Source organism: Zingiber officinale, chromosome 4B (genome assembly GCF_018446385.1).
Source record: "Zingiber officinale cultivar Zhangliang chromosome 4B, Zo_v1.1, whole genome shotgun sequence".
Taxonomy (NCBI): Eukaryota; Viridiplantae; Streptophyta; class Magnoliopsida; order Zingiberales; family Zingiberaceae; genus Zingiber; species Zingiber officinale.
The window spans coordinates 111510013-111532365 of record NC_055993.1 but is presented as its reverse complement, the minus strand read 5'-3'; the positions used below and the strand labels follow the sequence as shown (position 1 = coordinate 111532365).

Sequence of the window (22353 nt, the reverse complement as noted above, 5' to 3'; positions counted from 1 at the left end):
CTCTTTTCAGTACCACATGTAATTGCAAACCCTCAAAATTAAAAATAGTCAAAATTTGCACCCTTTAATGGTTGATTAACAAGTACGAAGATATGGCAAAGAGTCATTAGGAGTCGGGCACTAGGCTCACGTATACCTAACTTTTTATTAAGAAAAGTTTGAATTGCAAGGATCCATTTTCACATCATGAAATTAGCATATTACATTTCTTCCATAAGTTATTTTAACCATATAAAATATGCCTTGAACAAAATATTAACACGCCTGAGTGATTTGTTGAAAAATTGGGATCTCATGAATTGATTGATAAAAAAAATACAATAACCATATATGCGGAATTATAGGCTAAAGGGAATCATAATTTTATATCGTTGAGCTACTATTAATTGAGGTTTTAGCACGTTGGATTGGGTTTAATGAAGTTATTGTTGGAAAAATGTGAAATGTGAATGGAAACACGACTTATAGATTATTAGTCCCATATTGGTTGAGTGACATTACAACTGATCGATTGTGCAGAGGGGGTGTGAATTCAAGGCCCGGATTACATCAACCCAAGAGTTCTTGTGTGAATACTACTGCACTTAACGGACCACGGTAGAGATACAATGTATCCACGTGAATCAGTCAGACTTTGCCACTAATCTCTTTTACGTGCTCAGTCCGTGTGGCTAGCAGGAGCATGCCGCCTAGCTTGAATGCCATGTGTTGGCCATGCAAAGCATGCATGCCACAATGCATGCATGTGGCTTGTTGTTACTTTGCATGTTATCTTTACATGCTCTCGAACATGTAGCTGGCCACATGTCATTGCCTTAAGTTAAGAACACTCCTTATAAGAAGGGATGTCTTGAGCAAAAAAAAAGAACTAGAAGCAATTTTGATTCTGTGTGCGCCAAATTAGCTATTCTTCGTGAGAAGAAAGCAAGAGCAGAGAGAGCAAGGAAAAAGAAAAGGAAAAGAGATAGATTCCCTTGTTTCTTCCTCCTTTCATTCTGCTGTGCAATTCTTCGCTCGACAGACATTCGTGATAACATTTAGGTATATGCTCAGTTCGCTACGTCAACCTATGTTAGGTTGTGTCGTGATCTCGCTATTTTATCATGGGAAAAAGACGTCCAAGCGTTACCTCTTAGCACCGTCGGAGGCGATGAATCTGTTTTAAGCAGATTGCCTCACTGCAAGACACAGCGTCTTTGTTCCTCGAGTGACGCCCCTCATGCACCTCAGACTCAGGCTCCGAGTTTGTTCGGTGTTCGTCTCGAGCCTTCGACATCAACTTCCTTGATTCAACACTCGGAGCATTCGCTGACTCGACAACTTGGTGAATCGCCATCTTGACAAATTCCCTCTCCGACACGGACTTGGGTAGCTCCGGACGACATTGGCGATCAACCTACTCAGCCAGGTCGACAGCTTGAGATTATCAGTTCAAGCCATCTTGACAGATAAGTATTGTCTTGTCCCTCCGGTAGATTGTGGATAAAGATCCAACAATCTTAAAACAGGTTTGTCCTGTTGAGATGACCGCAGAAGATGTTGAGATGTAACAAGGTCAACATGTGCCGACCTCCTCAGCCCCAATTGGAAATGTTTCAATTACATATAGGGAAAATCCAGAGAAGTTCACCAAGTTGAACTTAAGCGGTGACAGCAAGATGCTCTTCTACCTGATCACGTTGAACCTAGCACGGATCTTGACTGAGGAACGTGTAAATGATGTGAAAAACATCATTGCATTCAACAAATGGAATGAGTCTAAGTTCTTATTGTTGGGGTTGCAAGGTTGCAAACATAGTCCCATATTGGAAACACATGGGAAAGATCATGGGTTTATAAGAGAAAAGATATCTCCATTGGCATGAGGTCTTTTGGGTAGAGCCCAAGAGCAAAACCATGAGGGCTTAGGCCCAAGAGCAAAACCAGAAGGTTTAACCACCGACTGTGCACAAGAGCTATGGTCTGATTGAACCATGTGAGTACAATATTGACCTCGAACAAAGAAAGTGGGGGCTCCTATGTTCGGATCAAGAGGACCAGACACCAGGCAGGAAGTCCTAGTTGCGGCTAGGCAAGGAAAGTCCTAGTAGGTCGGGTGGACCGAGGGGCAGGAAGTCCTAGTTGCGGCTAGGCAAGGAAGTCCTAGTAGGTCGGGTAGACCGAGGGGCAGGAAGACCTGGTGGGTCGAGGATCGGACGTGGGAAGCCTATGGTCCTTTGTTTGAGGGGGGGATTGTTGGGGTTGCAAGGTTGCAAACATAGTCCCATATTGGAAACACATGGGAAAGATCATGGGTTTATAAGAGAAAAGATATCTCCATTGGCATGAGGCCTTTTGGGGAGAGCCCAAGAGCAAAACCATGAGGGCTTAGGCCCAAAGTGGACAATATCATGCAATTGTGGAGATATCTAAATTCTTTTCGATCCTACACTTATGTCGAAACTACATTCTCAACAGTCTTGCCGACTCGCTGTATATTGTGTACTGTGAGAAAAAAAATGGTAAAGGAGCTGTGGGAGTCCCTGGATAAGACATACAAATTGGAGGATGTTGGGGCCAAAATTCATTGTTGGCCGCTTCTGCACTATAAAATGATTGACTCCAAGTCGGTGATTAGCTAAGTTCAGGAGCTTCAAGTGATTTGGTAAGAGATCCACTCAAAAGGCATGATGCCAAGTGAAACCTTTCAGGTGGCAGCAATCATTGAGAAATTGCCTTCTGGCCGGAAGGATTTTAAGAATTACTTGAAGCATAAGCGGAAAGAGATGAATATAGAAGAACTTGTAAGAATTTGAATTGAGGAAGACAACAAGAGTTCAGATAGGAAACTATTCTCTCAGGCTCCAATAAAAGCCAACGTGGTCGAACACGGTCAAAACTCGAAACGGAAGAATGCCAAATCTTCCAAGATGACACCCAGAGGAGACAGCTTCAAGAAAAAAATTCTCTGGACAATGCTATAACTGTAATCGAGTTGGTCACAACTTCGAAGTATAAAAAATCAAAGAAGAAGCAGGAGACCAACTTGAATGAGGAACCAGACATAGACCTCTTTGCCATGGCCTTTGAAGTGAACTTGATAGGGTCCAACCCATGAAAATGGTGGATCGATACCTGTACCACCAGACATGTTTGTTGCAACAAGGAGCTACTCCACAACTTTAAAGAAGTCAAAGATGTTGTTCATGGGCAATTCAGCAACCTCGGACATTCAGGGCCATAGGAAATTGGTGCTGAATATGACCTCTGGCAAGGAGCTAACATTGAACAAGGTGTTATATGTACCAGAGATTTGAAAAAATCTGGTATCCGGATCGCTTCTTTTTGAGCATGGGTTACGGATTGTGTTTGAGTCAAACTGGGTTGTGCTGTCCAGACATGGAATGTTTATAGGAAGAGGCTATGTAAATGATACACTCTTTAAGCTCAATATAATAGTCATTCAGCCTAAGATAAATAAAGCCAAAAACTCTTCTGTGTATATGCTTGAGTCTTCCAGTTTATGGCATGGTAGACTTGGACATGTGAACTATGATGTTTTACGTAGATTAAGTAACATGCACAACATACCTACTTTTCACCTTGACTCAGAACACAAGTGTAAGACGTGTGTTGAAGCAAATATGGCAAAGTCATCCTTTCAACATGTTGAAAGAAGCACTGAACCACTCAGCCTAATTCACACCGACGTGTGCGATATTAAAGGAACATCGACATGTGGTGGGATTAATACTTCATCACTTTTGTAGATGATCACACAAAATACGACTATGTGTATCTTCTTCAAAGTAAGGATGAAGTTATAGAGAAATTTATTTTCTACAATAGTGAGGTTGAAAATCAACTTAATAGGAAAATTAAGGTAGTTCGAAGTGATCGAGGCGGTGAATATGTATTACTATTCGCTAAGTTTTGTGCTGAACACGGGTCAGACACGAAACAACTCCCTATTCTTCTCAACAAAATGGTGTTGCTGAGTGAAAGAATCGTACTCTAAAAGAGATGATGAATGCTCTTTTATACTACCAGAGCAAATGTGGAGGAAGCTGTACTAACAGCTAATTACCTTTTAAATAAGGTACCTCGAAAGAAAATAGAAAAAAAAAACCCGTATGAGTTGTGGGGTAGAAGACAATCATCCTACTAATACTTGAAATTATGGGGGTGTCTTGCCAAAGTGTTGGTTCCTGATCCGAAGAGGATTAAGATAGGGTCAAAGACTGTTGATTGCATATTTCTTAGCTATGCACATAACAACAGTGCTTATAGGTTCCTTGTATTTGAATCTCAAGTATCGGAGATACACAAGAACTCGATTATTGAATCACGAAATGTCTCTTTCTTTGAACATGTGTTTTCGTACAAGACCCAAGAGGAAGCTAGCTCCTCAAAACGGACATATGAAACACAAAGAAAAGAAGAAGCTAATGAACCTATTGAGGTTGAGCTCAGACGAAGCAAAAGATCTCGTGTGGAAAAATCCTTCGGAATGGATTTTATCACTTTCATGTTAGAAAGTGATCCCTACAGTTATTCAAAAGCAGTAAGTTATTCTACGAGACCTCAATAGAAAGAGGCAATTGCTTCTGAAATTGATTCTATCTTACAAAACTATACCTAGGAACTTGTGGTTCTTCTTCCGGGAAATAAACCACTCGGTTGCAAGTGGATTTTAAAAAAGAAAAGGAAATCAGATGACACGATTGATGAGTACAAGGCTAGATTGGTAATTAAAGGTTATCGACAACAAGAAGGTCTTGATTACTTTGATACGTATTCTCTGGTATCAAGAATAACATCCATTAGAGTATTGTTCGCTATCGCTACTCTATGGAATTTGGAGATCCATCAAATGGATGTAAAGACCGCTTTTCTAAATTGTAGTTTAGAAGAGGAAATGAACATGGAGCAACCTAAAGGGTTTTATGTGCTAGGGCGGAAAAATAAGGTTTGTAGATTAGTTAAGTAGTTATATGGCTTGAAACAAGCTCCGAAACAATGACATGAAAAGTTTGATAATGTCATGAAGGAAAATGGATTTCAGATCAATGAATGTGATAAATGCATCTATATGAAAACTACATGAAATGACTATGTCATGTTATGTTTATATAAAGATGACATCCTTATCATTGGGAGTAATGATAAGATAATCAAATCCACTAAAACTATGTTGAACTCAAGATTTGATATGAAAGACATGAGCCTAGCTGATGTAATTCTAGGAATTAAGATTCTTAGAATAGCAGCAGAACTTGTTCTCAGTCAGTCTCATATGTGGACAAGATTTTTGAAAAATTCAACAAAAGTGATACTGCGTTGGCATGGACTCTGCTAGATATGAGTCAACATTTATCGAAAACTTAAGCTACAAGTATCTCTCAGATAGAGTACTCCAGGGTGATTCGAAGTATGATGTATTTAATGAGTTGTACACGACTAAACTTAGCCTATGTAGTAAGCAAACTCAGTAGATACACGAGTGATCCCGGTGTTGAGCACTGGAAAGGGATAACAAGTACTTAGGTACTTGCTGTATACTCGTAATTATGGACTGCACTACATGAGATATCCTGCTGTGATCGAAGGATACAGAGAAACAAATTGGATATCGGGCATGAAAGACTTTAAGTCCACAAGTGGATATGTATTTACTTTGGAAAGTGTAGTCATTTTATGGAAATCTTCTAAGCAAACCATAATAGCTAGATCCATAATGGAATCTGAGTTTGTAGCTCTTGACAAATGTGATGAAGAGGTTGAATGGTTACAACAATTCTTAGAAGATATTCCTGGATGGTCGAAACCTGTGCCGACAATTTGTATACATTATGATAGTCAATCTGCAATTGGTCGGGCCAGAGTCATCTGTATAATGGTAAATCTCGATATATACGTCATAGACACAATACTATTAGACAACTACTCTCAACGGGAGTTATCACTATTGACTATATACAGTCAAAGGATAACTTAGCAGATCTGCTAACCAAATAGTTAAACAGAGAGTTAATTGTTAGTTCATCGCGAGGAATGAGCTTGATGTAAGTGTCGATGCCAACTGTAGGTGCAAAGGAAACCCAACCTATGCTGACTAGAGATCTCAAGAATTAGGTTCAAAGGGACAACCTAACTGCACTGAAAGGCAATCACTGTGGGGGCATGACCCGATGAATCAGCGATCAAATGAAGGGTAAGCATTTTTGCTTTTAATGATCGCAGTGGAGTAATGGAAAAATACTCTCGAGAGATCACCTATGTGAGAAAGAAGTAGGGCCTCTTTAAAAAGAATTGGAGGCACAATTATTAGCGCTTCTCACAGAATCAGGCGTGTTCATGGCCATGAATGAATACACTCATGGGACCTGAGCTATATCAGGGAGAGTTTTGTTTGAGATCTATCCATGCTTACACAAACGTCAGAATAGTTCAAAAACATCACATCTACTGATTAGCCAGTAACCAACAAATTTTCACAAGGGAAGGTTCAAAGGGTAACACCTACCTATCCTATACATGACTCAACTGTCAAAGGCTATCACATACCTTGTTTCTCATGTGGGGGATTGTTGGAAAAATGTGAAATGTGAATGGAAACACGACTTATGGGTTATTAGTCCCACATTAGTTAAGTGACATTACAACTGATCGATTGTGAAGAGGGGGTGTGAATCCAGGGTCTGGATTACACCAACCCAAGAGTTCTTGTGTGAATACTATTACATGTAACGGACCGCGGTCGGGATACAATATATTCACGTGAATCAGTCAGACTTTGCTACTAATCTCTTTTACATGCTCAATCCGTGTGGCTCAGCAGGAGCATGCCACCTGGCTTGAATGCAATGTGTTGGCCATGCAAAGCATGCATGCCACAATACATGCTCAAGCTCGTGCCAATGCATGCGTGTGGCTTGTTGTTGCTTTGCATGTTATTTTTACATGCTCTCAAACACGTAGCTGGCCACATGTCATTGCCTAAAGTTAAGAACACTCCTTATAAGAAGGGATACCTTGAGTAAAGAAAAAGAACTAGAAGCAATTATGATTCTGTGTGCGCCAAATTAGCTATTCTTCGTGAGAAGAAAGCAAGAGCAGACACAGAGAGCAAGGAAAAAGAAAAAGGAAAAGAGAGATTCCCTCGTTTTCTTCCTCCTTTCGTTTTGTCGTGCAATTCTTCGCTCAGCATACATTCGTGATAGCATTCAGGTATATGCTCAGTTCGCCACGTCAACCTGTGATAGGTTGTGTTGTGGTCTTGCCGTTTTATCCTGGGAAATAGACGCCCAAGCGTGACCTCTTAGCACCGAGGGACGAATATGTTTTAAGGAGACTGCCTCGCTGCAGGACTTGGTGTCTTTGTTCCTCGGGTGACGCCCCTCACGCACCTCGGACTCAGGCTTCGAGTTTGTTCGGCGTTCATCTCAAGCCTTCAATATCAACTTTCTTGATTCAACACTTAGAGCACTCGCCAACTCGACAACTTAGTGAATCGGCATCTTGACAAATTCCCTCTCCGACACGGACTTGGGTAGCTCCAGACAACATTGGCGATCGGCCTACTCAGCCAAACCGACAACTTTAGATTATCAGCTCAAGCCATCTTGACAGATAAGTAAGTACTGTCCTGTCCCTCTGACATATTGTGGATAAAGATCCAACAGTTATTAGGTTGGGTATCTCATTTGGATGAGTCGTGAAAGTTGACATCAAAATCGATCTAATCATAGGCCTAGTACATTGTTTGAAGAACCGCCAATTGACCTCAGACCCTAATTAAGGGTAATTATGGACTATGAGTTAAGACTGGGTCTCGACGAGGACAACAATCCAAAAGAGGGGAGACTAAGATACCCAATGCAAGCTCGCATGTGGAGTTATAAGCTAATAAATGAATTAATAAACTTACAGAAATGGTCTACTATTAACTTAACTTTAAGCATTTTAATTCAATAGCTAAGTCTAATAAAGTAAACGGGTTAGTCCTCGTATCTAAGCAAATCGTGATAAAAGTCATTAGACTTGCTTCAGCTAGATGAGGTCAACCTACTGAATGAATTACTGTAATTATAACATAGTACGTACATAGAAGGTAGAAGGATTTTGCCTATAAAGCAGCAGAACCCAAGAGTCTCTTTAACATCGTGATGAAAGGGGGCTAAACATTGGGCTCAGAATAAGTTGAACATATGTCCAGGTTCAAACCATAACTCAAAACCATGTCGCACTACTATACCCCAAGACAAGAGAACAGTACCAATCTCTTTAATATTTTGAAGCAGAATAGAACTTGCCGCTACCATGAATGTAGGATGAAGTTATGTGTCCCCTCTCGACTGAACAGAAAAGCATATCATCTAGCAGAGCAAAACCAAGGGGAAAGGCATGATCCATTCCTCATCAAAAGCCAAAAGGGGATGTTTTATAACATGCTAATCATGGAAGGAAGGTCAATGGTAAGACTGCAGACTATAGTGCCTAATCAATGAGGACCAAAAGCCAACTTATGCTCACTTTGGAACAATGTCCATTCTAGAGCTTTTAGAAGCAAAGCAAAGTCCAAAACCCTCCCAAAATTTGATTCTGTCATATTATAGACATTCAACACCTCAGTGAGGAGTATTATGGGGGGGAGATTGAGTTGACATGTCTAGACAAAAAATGGTGTATCAACCCAATGACATTGTCAGCTTTAGACAAAAAATGGTGTATCAACCCAATGACATTGTCAGCTCCACGTTGATCAAATTCTCATGTCTAGCATGTGAAGTTATCATGTTGGTTCGACTCTCTGAGATTCATCTAGGAGAACAAAGAGGTTGAAGCCCATACCTTCTGAACCAAAATTACCATAATATGGATGTGGTATATTGGTTCAACCATATAGATGTAAACTACATTAGGGCTATTCTCTCACCCACATTTTACTCAAAGTCGAAGTCGATAATCTTCACAATGGATCCCCAACTGGCAGTCCTCATCAATATCGTTAATGAGATTAAAGGAAGAGACACTGGTTTCCATTATATAAAAATTCCAAGCCAAGAATGGCAAGTTTCCATTGCAGATATTCATCACCCATGTCAAGCAATCTAGATTGTCTTCCTTTGCAGGTGGTTAATGCTGACAATGGATTAGGAGTTATTGGCACGCATTCCCTGATGGATAGTCACCTAGGCAGACATTTCCTTTGTGAGAATTTCAAGAATTATTTATCTCTGCCACAATAAAGAGGGCTCCATTCCCACTCTAATGAAATGTTGTGGAGGATAAAGTTGATTGCATCCTCATGAAAGGGGGTAAGAAAATGAACCGAAGAAGGTGATGCAATCTCCAAGGGCCACGTCTGATGGTTACAAAGGGTTTTAAGGTTCTTCATGGGTATGCGGTTGGTGTGGCATTGATAATATCGCAATGTCTATGTTGTCTACATCGCCAACAACTCCAACTTGTGAGCAACATCTTGACGGTCCCTCCCAAAACAATTGCAGCATTTACTACATAGGAAGCTGATGAACTTCAAAGATTGTGGAGGGACACAACCTATTCTTGGCAGTAGAAGGATCAACCTAATAATAAGATCTTACTCGTATTTGAGGTAGGATGAGGTATAGGCCTGGAACCATCATCAGCATCCTAGAGTCGACGAAGAGGCATGTGGATTTTGAGAGTGAAAATCTCAAGGAGGGGCAAGAGTGAGCAAGTCTTCATAACAGTGGGAATAGGCCCCTTCTAGTTGAAGCCCCCAACATTGTGCCAGGTGTGATCTTCGCACCCTAACCCTCTCATGTTAAATTTCTTATGGTGCAAGGAATAAATCCTATTGTAGCTTAAGCTATTAACAATGTATAAGCATAGGGTGATCTCTTTCCTGATAGATTAATCTTTTGGACAAGTGGTCACCTCAAATATGGCATAAGTAACTAAATATATGAGATTGAGCTTTATAGATTGACTATTTTCCTAGTACATAAGCTAATTTCTCACTTATGGTTTACATAACCTTCTTTTATGTGAATGGTTCTAATATCATGCAGTAACGAGAACTTCTATGGGAATGATATAATCACTTTGAATGCCATGAATGATAATGGAGTACAAGAGGCTCGTGTTCCAGCTTTTGTTGCACCAATAAATGACATTCCTACTATCAATGCTCCTAAATTTATAAATTTGGAAAGCAAGGAAGCAAGCAACGGGCATCATCTTTTTGAAAAACAAAGAGATGTGTTTGAGTTAGTTATTGTTGATTCAGACATTTTCAATTTTTCAGGTAATTTTATATTTGAAGGTATTATTCAGGGGAAGAATAATATGATGACTGTGAAGTTTCAAAATGGAAAGCTCTATCAAACTTTACAAATTGATAACTGAGCTTTAGTAGAGATGCACTTTAGTTTTTACCCTTGTTATTCCTGGAATTTGGACTACAATGCTGATATACATACAAACTAAAAATGATTGGGTTTGCCACAAATGGGGCTTTTAAGGTCTTGAAATGATAGGGCCCAGCGCAAATATTGAAACTTTGTCTTGTCTTGTAAGTATTCAGAATTATCAAGCTGAATGTGCACAATCTCTGTTACATACTTTGATAGAGTAATGAAGTTTCAAGTCATCAGCAGAACATTAGTTGCTTTGTAACTAACATTCCTGCATGGAAATATAAGGTCCAATGAAATTGCATTTCAAATTTATTGCAGACTCTGCATTTCTGTTTTCCTGGGCAAATATTTCGTGACACAGTGTCCCCTTTTTTTCACTTTTTTTTTTAAAGCAAGATTGTGCAATTTTGGTAAATCCACCATAATGTTTGGGCCTCTTGGAGATGTTATTGCAGTCAAATCCTTTAGCTGTCAAGATCATGGGAATTAAAACTTATAGATTCTTACTACACTGGTTACTATGCTTATGTGACAGGTAACAAATCCCTTTTCATTGTAATGATATCAATGGAAGTAAATGAAGGGACCTTGTCAACTACTCTGCCAGTAAATCTCATTAGTTCATCCGAACTGAAGATTCAAGGTAGCAATCAATGGCAGCCTCTTCAGACTTTTGTGACAATATCCAACCATTTTGTTCTTAAAGGAAAAGGACTTAGATTCCGTGGAACAATTAGTGACTGTAACAGTGCAATACAACAGTTGCACTATCAAGTAAGTGCATAATATAGTGTACTCTGGTCTTAAAAGAGAAGCAGAAAAGAAAAAGAATACCATGGGAATTTAAAATTACACAAAATTGGTAATATTTGTGTTTCTTTGCTTATGATGTAAACGATTGTCTTAAACCCAACAGTCTTCTAAACTCATGTTTGACTATAGTGTCCTTATTATAAGAAATTTGTGGAATAAAACTTTATCATTTAGGCCTGTTCATAACCCTAGAATTTTATTTTGCCTACAAAGGCCATTACGTCTGATCACTTATGTAAGTTATATCCAGTGATTTAGTATTTCTAAAAAATTTAACTTCAATATTCTGTAACAGGATAGGGGAAATGATGCAGTATTGACTCTAAAGGTGAATGATTTGGGAAATTATGGATGCTATCCTGATTGTTCAGAGATGACATCGATGCCACTTTGTAATGAGGTTATCGTGAGTCTTATAAAAAGAAGGCCGGTACATCGTTTGGAAGTTCTTGGTACCTTTTCTGTTATCATTTTTTTAGTACTTTTTTTCAGTGTCTTATCAAAAACAAGTTTCATTTTAATCTATATATATATATATATATATATATATATATAAATCCGAAATGATCATCAGTAGCCATCAAAAATTCAATTTAGGTAACTTGTTACCTCTGCACCAGTCACTAGATAGAGGATAATCTGGTATTATTATTTTAACAGGTTTCCTTGACATTTTGCAGTGCTTAGATATATAATAATCTTGGAGATTATCATGATGCTTCTTCTGGGAGCTATGCTTCTTTTCTTCATTTGCAAGTGTCTAAATGCCCTGCATAGAGATAGACGTGACTCCTTTAATGTTACACCCTTCTCAACTGGTGAAAACCTCAACCGTTACAATGTAAGTCATATTTTCCTTCATAATATATTTATCCTCTGTCCAAGTATGCACAGACCATTACAATATGGAATTGTGCCCCCACGGGCTGGATCAGCTGGTTAGGTGTCTGCAGCTTGCCACTGAAGTCGTGGGGTCGAAGGTCGCCAGTTGCACTCGGGGATAAAACCCTGGTCTGCTGCGCCAAAAATTCCTTCGACCCCCAGTCACCTTTCCTGCCCAGCATTAACCGTGATTTACTCCCTCTGGAATCTTGTGGGGCCGGGGCCAAGGGGCCGCTAGGGTGGCGGTTCACCTTTTGCCATTACAATATGGAATTGTCTAATTTCTTAATGTCATTTGATTATATTCATTATATTCTGCTTTATGCCTTTTCGTTCCTGCATAAGCCTCCATCAATCAAGTAAACATACTAGATTAGATGTTGTGCATTCATTGATCACCCTCTGTAGATTTTCTTTCCCTTGTTCCATGTAAATAGACCCTTAGATTTAGCATTGGCTTGTTGATAAAATAGTGTCAATTTGTGGACATGAAATAGGATGAAAGTATTGTTTTCTTTTAACTAACATGTCTTTAGCATGGTGAGCAAACGAAGAAGGTGAAGACCTATGCTTCTTCATAATGGCTTTACATTTTCCTTTTCGATCTGTTCTTCTAGATTTGCCTTGTGGTCAAACTATATTGTGGTGGTTATTAATGATTGGACTAAACCCCTCTAATCCTTCTCTCTCTTTTTTTTCTTTGGCTATTATGATTTGTTCTATCTGGTACATTTTTTGGAATGAATTTTGCCTCTATTCCTCTTCTTGAAAAATAGAGTTAGCTTCGCTAGCAATTCACTGGTCCATATCTACTTTATCCCTGCATAGATCTTCTACTTGCTCTTGTTTGTAATTCTGCAGCGCAACGGTAAAGTTCTTCAGAAAATATGACAGCCTGAAAGGATGCCCAGTGTGGATCGATCAGCAAAGAACACAATTCTAAATCGCCACTATATTATTTGTTGATGGGTTTACAATTCCCAAGTGCTACAAAAGAGTTGCATTTTGTTATCTGTTCCAATGTATTTAGTCTCGAAACTAATCTGCTTAAAATAATTTGGACGGTTGAATTATTTATTTGTTCCATTTTCTCATATATTTTGTGCAAATGTTGATTTAGTGCGGTTGTTCAATCGACCACTAATCGACCACGTGAAAAACAACTCAGGCAGAAGACTTTGTTAATCTTATAAATCCACACTGGTTTACATGTCACTGGAATTATAGTAGTTAAAAGCTTTAGCACGGGGAAAGAACAAGATAATATTCTTTATTCTATTAGGCATTATTGTTGTGTTTTGTTTTTCTTTCTGAAGACTTTTCAACTAAAATCATTGGTTGCATGTGAAAAAAAAAAAAGGCAATTAGCTTGCCTTTAAGGACATCTCCCATGATTAAAATTTTACAAAAGTTTTTTTTATTATTCTAATATATCACATCACGCCACATCAATATTCTAAAAATTTATTGAAATAACTCCAATAGTTAGAATTCTAAAAAATTCTAAATAATTTTTAAATAGTCTAATTAATAACATATAATTGCATGACTACATACATATTACATAAATTTCAAAGAAAAAAATAGTTTTGAAATTTTACTACTGCTCTTGAAATAGAAAGCTCAAACCTTGCATCCATAATAGTTAAAACATTTTTGTTCAATTTTTTCATTTTCAAACTTCTTTAAAAACTTTACATTGGAGATGTCCTAATGTCTCCATCAATCCGTCTCTAGATTAATACGAAGGAAGTAAATTATGGATAACTATTAATTAATAGTACATATGGTCAAAACATGAGAGAAGATAAACTTAGACACGTGAGTGAGCATTCAGTTAATTCGGTTAATTTGATATTAATTTTGTATAAATTCTTGTTATTGTTATTTTAAATAAATTTAGTTTAGACCTGACCATGGTTCGGAACCGACGGTTCGATGGTTCCAGGCAGGTCGACCCTTAACCTTAACAGCCCAAAACGGTTACGGTTCACGGTTCAGAACCGCCGGTTCACGGTTCGGTTCACGGTTCGTCACGGTTCGCCACGGTTCAAGATTAATATGTTAAAAAAAATAAAAATTAAAAATTAAACAAAACATTAAAAATTAGAAATTAAAATTTATTGAAAAAAGGGCTTGCACTTATTTAAGTTGCCTACGTATCCCTTTAGGGGAATCAAAGCCCACGTAGTTCTTTTACATTTTTATCCTTTTACATTTTCATTCACTTCCATTTCCTGTTCCTGTCGTATTTGTTCCTTCAGTATCAAAATCTTCAACTTCGTCATCTGGAAGTTGCATTCCTTGGATTCTTTTCTCCGCTCTGGTCCAATCGTCCAGTAATGCTTGGGCTTCCAATGAGTCGGGAGACAAAGTTAATCGTCGTTCATCTAATATGTTGCCGCCGGCACTGAACGTCTGCTCCACAGCAACAGTTGACACTGGACAAGCTAAAATTTCTTTTGCGAGAACGGGAAAGCTTTGAGCCTTCTGTGACCACCACTTTAAGATATCGAAGTTTTCGCTATCTGCTTCATTAAAATCAAAAGAAGTCATAAAATAATTCTCAAGTTCCTTTGTGGAACTTGAGGATCCTCGTGGACGTTTTGTCTGTTCTTTTAATAAGAGTTGTGCTTTTGTAAGTTTTAAATTACTACTAGTAGTTTGTTGAATTTCAGAAATATTAATTTGTGTTCCATATTTTGCATAATATTGATTATAAATATCATATAAATAAATTCTAATATTATATATAATATTAACTGGATCAGGGGAAGAAGAATCTTTAATTGGAATTAAAGCGTCATAATATAAAGTTAACATTTCTGGTAAAATTTCTAATTTAAATCTAGGATCTAAAGCAAATGCAATTAAATAAATTTCAGGAATTAAATAAAAATATTTTTCCCATTTAGTTTTCATAGCTAAGATGCAAGGAGATAAAGATTCATTATTAATATGTTCATTTAAAACTAATACTATATTAGAAAAATTTTCTAAAACTAATTGAGCAGTGGGATAATAAACACCGGAAAGTTGTTCGGTTGCATCATTAAATACTTTTAAAATTTCACAAATACTACTACAAATATTCCATTGTTGTGAAAATAAATATATATTAGTATTAGTATTTTGTGCAAAAAATGAACATAATAATTCTTTATATTGAAATGAATCTTGTAATAATTGGTATGTTGAATTCCAACGTGTTGGTACATCACGTGGAAATTTTTTAGGTCTCATTCCATTAATTTTACAAAACCTACCTCATTGTTTCATTATAGATGGATGAGACCATAAATAAGAAATTACAATTCTAATTGGTTTAATATAACTTTCTAAAATTTTTAAACCATCTTGAACACATAAATTTAAAACATGGCATACACAACGAATATGAAAAAATAAACCTCCAATAATAGGTTGACAAACAAATTTTAGATCATCTATACAAGCGGTATTAGAACTAGCATTATCTAATGATATTGAAAATATTTTATGAGTTAAACCATATTCTTCTAAAATTAAACATAATAATTGTGCGATATTATGAGCATTATGTGATTCATCAAAAACTCTATAAGCTAATAATCTTTTTTGGAGGTTCCAAGAGTTATCGATCCAATGGCAAGTCACACCCATATACGAATGTGTTTGCCAATGATCACTCCAAATATCGGAACATAAAGAAACTTTATTATCTAATTTACTAAATTCATCAATTAAATTCTTTTTTCTTTGTTTTACTAATTTTTTAATTGTACGAGTAAGTGTAGTCCTAGGAACACGTTTAGCACATGGATTAAGAGATTATTTACAAAAATCTTCAAATGTGCATTTAGATCCAAAACTAAAAGAAAGATGTTCTACGGAAACAAATTTAGCTAATGATTCTCTTAATTTATTATCCGAATATAAAAATAAACCGGAATTGGTACTACCGCTAGTTGAAGAAAATCTTGATAATTGTGTTTGAGAACGGTCGAGTCCATATTCCGTCGGGTGCTTCGTTTCTACATGTCGTTTCAACGACCCATAGCCGCCGGCGGCTTGGAATTTGTAGGAAGCATTGCAGTGCTTACATTTTGCACGCATTTCTCCCGACGGAAGAGTGACCTTCTCAAAATGTTTAGTAAAAATAGAAGACTTTAGAGGAGGAAGTTCCCGAACCTTAGAAGTAATTGCATCGGTACTTCCTTGTGTTTCGGGTGTCGGATTCGGAAGATGTTTGATCTCATCATCGGTGGATTGAATGTTGGGGTCCTCCTCCCGCGGATTCATTATTTGTTTTCCCTTCCGAGCTCGAGATGATGCACCTCCGCGACCTCCTTCCATTGTAATTGAAAATTGAAAACGAAAGCGTGTAGAGATTAGAGAATACGAAAATGAGATTAAGAGTAGAGAAGATGTGTGTGAAAAATGATGAAATGAGCTCTCTATTTATAGAATTTTGATAGTAACGGACACTAAATCATAGTCATTGATCAAAAAACGGTCAAATGATCCTAACCGTTGAAAAAAAATATCCAAAAAACCCTCCCAACGGCTACGAACCGCCGGTTAACCGGCGGTTCCAACGACTATGAACCGTCGGTTAACCGGCGGTTCAAGCAGTTTAAAAAAAAAAAAATATTTGTTTGCGGCTGAACCGCCGGTTCAACCCGCCGGTTAACCGGCGGTTCGCCGGGTTTACAGCCCATGAACCGGAACCGGCCCGGCAACTTGCCAGGCCGGTTCCGGTTCGACCCGGCGAACCGGGTCAACGGGCAACCGACCCGTTGACCCGGTTACGGGCCCGGGCCGGGTCCGGGCCAGACCCGGCCCGGGGTCGGGTCTAATTTAGTTAATTCGGTGTTAACCGAAATAATCGATTCGGTTAATTTAGTTTTAGTAAAACTTTGATTTGATTTAGTTAGTCAATACTAAATCGATTTTCGATTAATTCGATTAATTTATAGACCAAATTAATCAAATGTTCACCCCTAGACACGTCGAGGTTTAATTTTAAGATTTCATATTATAACCCTTTATAGCACTGTTTAAAAGGGACAAAATCATTGGTTGCATGTACTTTGAAAATTTGGGTTACTTCTATGCTGCTAACGTTAACCTAACGTGGTAAGCATCACTAAATGAGTTGCCAATAATTATTATATCAATGGATGTTTGAAATGATGCACATACATGGATCGATGAATCTAAATATCAATTAGAATTGTTTATGCACTGCTAAACATTGACATTGTCTATTTTGGAAGTGCGAATGTGCTGTCTATCATGTAGACTGCCTGTTTAAAAATTTTATCAACAACCACCATAATAAACCATAATAATTAAATATTATTCTAGTGGTGGTCGGCTATAGATTTTTTATTTATTTATTTTTTACTATATTATTATTTATATTTAAATAAATTTTATTTTATTATATTATTGTTAATAAAAAACAATTATAGTCTCCTTGTTTAATTTACATATTATTATAGGGCGTGTAATAATTTTCTAATTACATATTCATATCCTATTAAATGTCTCCATAAATTTTTAATCAATTATCATGTAACTTCAACTCTCTAACATTATCCTTTCTTATTTTATCTTTTCTTATATGTTCTAATATCCACTTTAATATATTTATTTTTATAACTTGTATCTTCAGCTTATGTGTTGTGTGTCTAATATTTGGCTTCATATAAAATAACATATTTTCATTTCATAAAATTTTATTTTAAGTTATAAAAGTATTTTACCATGACAAAGAATAACTAATGTTTTCCTTCGTTTCAACTATCATACTTGTATTGTATATACAAGACATTTCTTTTAATTTCTTCATCCTTTTATAAAAATAATCCAAAATACTTAAAACATTTGATTGGATGTAATGTAATCAAGTTTGTAATGTAATCAAATTTGTAATATGATGTAATTAATATTATGTTTGGTGAAAGAGTTATATACTATACATGTAATCTTTGATTATAAGATAGATTACATTCTTTTATTTGAAGTCCATTATTTTTATAAGAAATGTAATTCATATTATTATAAAATGATAAAAATATCCTGTGATCTTTGTCGACGACGATCGACGGTGGAGGGTGGCCACCGGTGGTGGCGATGGTCGATGACGACAACGACAACCGGCGATGGCCTATGGCGATGGTCGTCGCCGCCGATGACCGACGGTGGCCTATGGCGATGATCGCCGCCGCCAACGACCGACAGTGGCCTACGACGATGAATGGCAATGCCTGGTGATGACGATTGACGACGATGACGATTGGTGGCTGCAACGACCGATTGATGTAAGAAATGAACTAAGAGTATATTTGACATATTAAATCTTTGAGTTGGAATATAATCCAGATTATATAGTATTTACTTTGTAATCCAGATTATAAAAGTTTATTGTCTTTTGTAATCCATATTATATTACATTAAGGCTACGTTTGGTAGGGTGTAATCTGCCTTGTAATGTAATCAGGATTATATTATTATTTTATTTGGTTTAATTTTAAATTTGTAATGTAATGTAATCTGGATTACAAAAGGTAGTGAAGTTTTGTAATCTGGTTACAAAGCAAATACTATGTAATCGGATAACATTACGAGGTCATCGTTTAACCAAAATTTAAATGTCGAATATACCCCTAGTCCACCGTGGTCGCCATCCACTGCCATCGGCTGTCGCTGCCCACCACCGTCGGCCCTGCCCCGCCGGTCGTCGTTGACGCCGGCCGCCGGCGACCACCGCCGGCCGCCGGCGACCACCGCCGGCCGCCGGTGGTCCGTCGGTCGCCGGCGACCACCGTCCGCCGCCGACGACCACCGCCACCCACCGACGACCACCGACCGCCGCCACCGGCAACCACGGCCGGTCATCGCCCGCCAACCACCGCTGCCGCCGACGATCACTGTCGGGCGCCGCCGACGATCACCGTCGGGCGCCACCGCCGGTTGCTGGTGGCGACTGTCGGCGGAGGAGGGCAACGACGACGACCGTTGGTTACCGCAAGCTTCGACAGAGGTGTGGCGGCCATCGGTAGAGGTCACAGGATATTTTTGTCATTTTATAATAATACAAATTACATTCTTTATAAAAAATAATGGACATCAAACAAAAGAATATAATCATCCTTGTAATCAAAGATTATATACATTACATTACCAAACGTAGTAATGTAATCAAGATTACATTACATTACATTATAAATTTGATTACATTACAAGCAAGATTACATTACACCCAACCAAACGTAAATGTTTTAAATTAAACTAAACAAAATAATAAATTTTGTAATATAATATTGATTACATTATAAGGCTGATTAGTCCTCACAAAAAGCATCTTAAGTTACAAACAAAATTTCCTATTTATTTTTACATAATTAATTATTTATAATTTAAATATTTTTTTTAAAAAAATGAATTCTAGAATTATACTATTTATAGTTGTTATGGTTTTATTTTTTTTATTTTGTCAAATTGATTGATAATTATTAAGTTTTTTCATTAGAATCTCAAATTTTTTATATTATAAAAATAAATATTTTACACTTTAATAATATTGTTCTTTTTTATATAGATTTTAGTTATTCCTCCTGTGTCTAATATGTTCCTTCAAACAAGTGGAAAGATAAAATAGTATCAATCTATCCATCTCTCCGGTCTTAACTTCTACACTTTCAATCGAACATGCCAAACTTTTTTTTATTCAATCCATCAACTTAAATAAGTAATATATACAAAATATCTCAATTTATATACATATGTCCAATGTCTTCAAACTACATCATAATGGATAGAATTTGTTCGACTCTCATAATTAAAAGATTTTTTCTAGATTTGTGAAGTAATAATTCAGATTTCACAGTGATCTCTCTTTTTTTTATCTGATTTTAATGAGACATATAAAGAGTGAATAATACATAATGATAATAATTAAAATTAATTCTAATTGATACAGATTTATCAAACAAATAATATATTTCATACCTTATTCATTGCATCAATAAGTGATGCCCTCACCCATTCACACATTCTGGAAGGGATAAATGGAGGTCCTGCTCTAAAAATTTTGGACAAGAAGAGGTCTGTCTATTCATTAGTTGGATGAATTAGATTCTACCTGTTAAACAAGTGGGATCCAGTTTATCTAACTAATAAATTAATAGGGGATCAGGGGTGGTCCAAGGATCCTAGACCAGAAGATCCCTGTCTGAATAAATGAGATATTTTTTTCCCAACGAGTCATTTTCACATCAAAATTAAATTCAAGAACTATTATATCATATAATTATACAGATTCTATCTGCATAAATCCGCGGAGGCTTCCATACAATGAAATTATTATCTTATTCATTGAATTCTAACCTTGCTTATTTTCCAGAAAACTAAAATTTGAAAAATTAATTAATCATGTTTGTGAATGAATTTCACTTTTTTTTTCCAACTTTTAGAGGATGAGATCTTCTGGACCATTTTTCCTAGTCCGTTCTTGGACTAAAAAAGATGGGTAAGGATCCTCAGGTCTAGAATTTCTGGATTAATTCTGATCTCCTGTTAATTCATTAGTTAAATATTATGGATTATCCCTATTTAAATAGATGAGAATCATTTTTCCCATCTATGTAAATGCTGGAGCAGGTGATGGCCCAGGATTTGCGGCCTATTTTCTCAGAGAACGAGCTCCGATTTGGTCAACCATATCGAATCTTTTACAAACGACGGCTTGAGGAACAATTAAAGTCAACACATGGAGCAAACAAAAAAAGAGTACAAATCCACATCAGCTACATCGCACTTCCTCATCCATCAACAACTTCAATAATTTATTCTTCTTCTTCTTCACCAACTGATCTGTTCACCAGTCGCCGCCTTCGGTTTCATTGGGGAAGCAGTTGGTGGTCGGAGGTCAGGAAGGCGTAGGTGTAGACCACCCCCGCCAGGCCCCCACCGATCAGCGGGCCCACCCAGTAGATCCACAGCGCCGAGAAGTCCCCGCTGGCCACGGCGGGCCCGAACGAGCGCGCCGGGTTCATGGACCCACCAGAGAAGGGGCCCGCCGCCAGGATGTTGGCGCCCACAATGAATCCGATGGCGATGGGGGCGATGGTTCCCAGCGACCCCTTCTTCGGGTCCGCCGCCGTTGCGTACACCGTGTACACCAGCGCGAAGGTGATGATTATCTCGAACACCACCCCTTCGCCGGCGCCCACCCCCGCTCCCAGTCCATGCGTCGGCGTCTCCTGTATAACGTATTTTTATTAAATGTAAAATTTTTTTTTTTTTTTTAATTTAAGATGTTTAATTAAATATATTACAAGTCCGGTGGTAAACTTGACGAGAAAAGCCCCGACGACGGCTCCGAGCAACTGCGCCACCCAGTAGAAGACGCCCGTGAGGATGGTGATGTGGCCGCCCAGCGCCAGCCCGAATGTCACCGCCGGGTTCACGTGCCCGCCGGAGATGTTGGCGCTGATCGACACCGTCACGAAGAGCGCGAACGCGTGCGCCACCGCCACCGCCACCAGCCCCGCCGGGTCCAGCGCCGCGTCCGACGTCAACTTGTCTTTAACAATTAATCAGTTAATTAAAATCCACGCGTTCATTTAATTAATCAGTAGTAGTATATTATATATAAATACATACTGTAGGCGATGGCGGAGCCGACGCCGGCGAAGACGAAGAGGAGCGTGGAGATGAACTCGGCGAGGTAGGCCCTGAGCGTGCTGGCGCTGAAGGAGTCGTCGAAGCGACCAAAGGCGATTCCGGCCATCGTCGGGCGTCGATCGTCAGCTCCTGTCTCGAAGAATGCTGATGGATGGGGGGAGAATATACGAGCGGTCGCATATATATATTGACGCGGTGACGTAAGTAGGGCGGGGAGCAGTTGGTGAAATGAGTGGATGAGGAATAGGCCGAGCTCATCCAATGCCGGCACGCCAGCTGTCACCGACATGCGGCAGCGATGGGATTGTCGATTAGCTCATCAATGATTTACGTTTGCGGGGCCCGCTCAGCCGACCCGCCTATGGAACCATCTCGTGGTGGGCCAGCCCTGACGAAGACCAACGACAAGCATTGTTTTGGTAAATTAATAATAAAATAAATTTGGTGAATAAATAAACAAATTAGCGGTCGCAGCATTTTTTGAATAAAAATATAGAAATGAATGGTCGCTGGTAGTTTGTCGTCTAAACAAAAAAAAAAAAAATCTGTTGCAATTACTTCGATTAAGGTGACGTAGAAATTTATGATGATAAAATTG

The 22353-nt window shown here is 38.2% G+C and overlaps 1 protein-coding gene and 1 pseudogene across 1 annotated transcript; one reads left to right on the top strand and one right to left on the bottom strand.

Moving 5' to 3' along the window:
- Positions 1–13065, top strand: part of LOC121978537 — a 34037-nt pseudogene extending 20972 nt beyond the window's left edge.
- Positions 13066–20777: 7712 nt separating this feature from the next.
- Positions 20778–22059, bottom strand: LOC121976067 (probable aquaporin TIP2-2). Its single transcript, XM_042528061.1, has 3 exons — positions 21735–22059; positions 21407–21654; positions 20778–21331 (listed from the first exon to the last, which is right to left on the bottom strand). The coding sequence occupies exons 1-3, from the start codon at positions 22042–22044 to the stop codon at positions 20969–20971; spliced, it is 921 nt and encodes a 306-aa protein (XP_042383995.1). The 5' UTR covers positions 22045–22059; the 3' UTR covers positions 20778–20968.
- Between the last annotated feature and the right edge of the window lie 294 nt (positions 22060–22353).

What these genes read in the sequence shown, in the direction of transcription:
- LOC121976067 (XM_042528061.1), bottom strand. Translation starts at nt 22,044, where the DNA reads ATGTCGGTGACAGCTGGCGTGCCGGCATTGGATGAGCTCGGCCTATTC. An exon ending in CGGCTCCGCCATCGCCTACA is followed by an intron (nt 21,655 to 21,734) that starts GTATGTATTTAT and finishes TAATTGTTAAAG; the next exon opens with ACAAGTTGACGTCGGACGCG. An exon ending in TCAAGTTTACCACCGGACTT is followed by an intron (nt 21,332 to 21,406) that starts GTAATATATTTA and finishes TACGTTATACAG; the next exon opens with GAGACGCCGACGCATGGACT.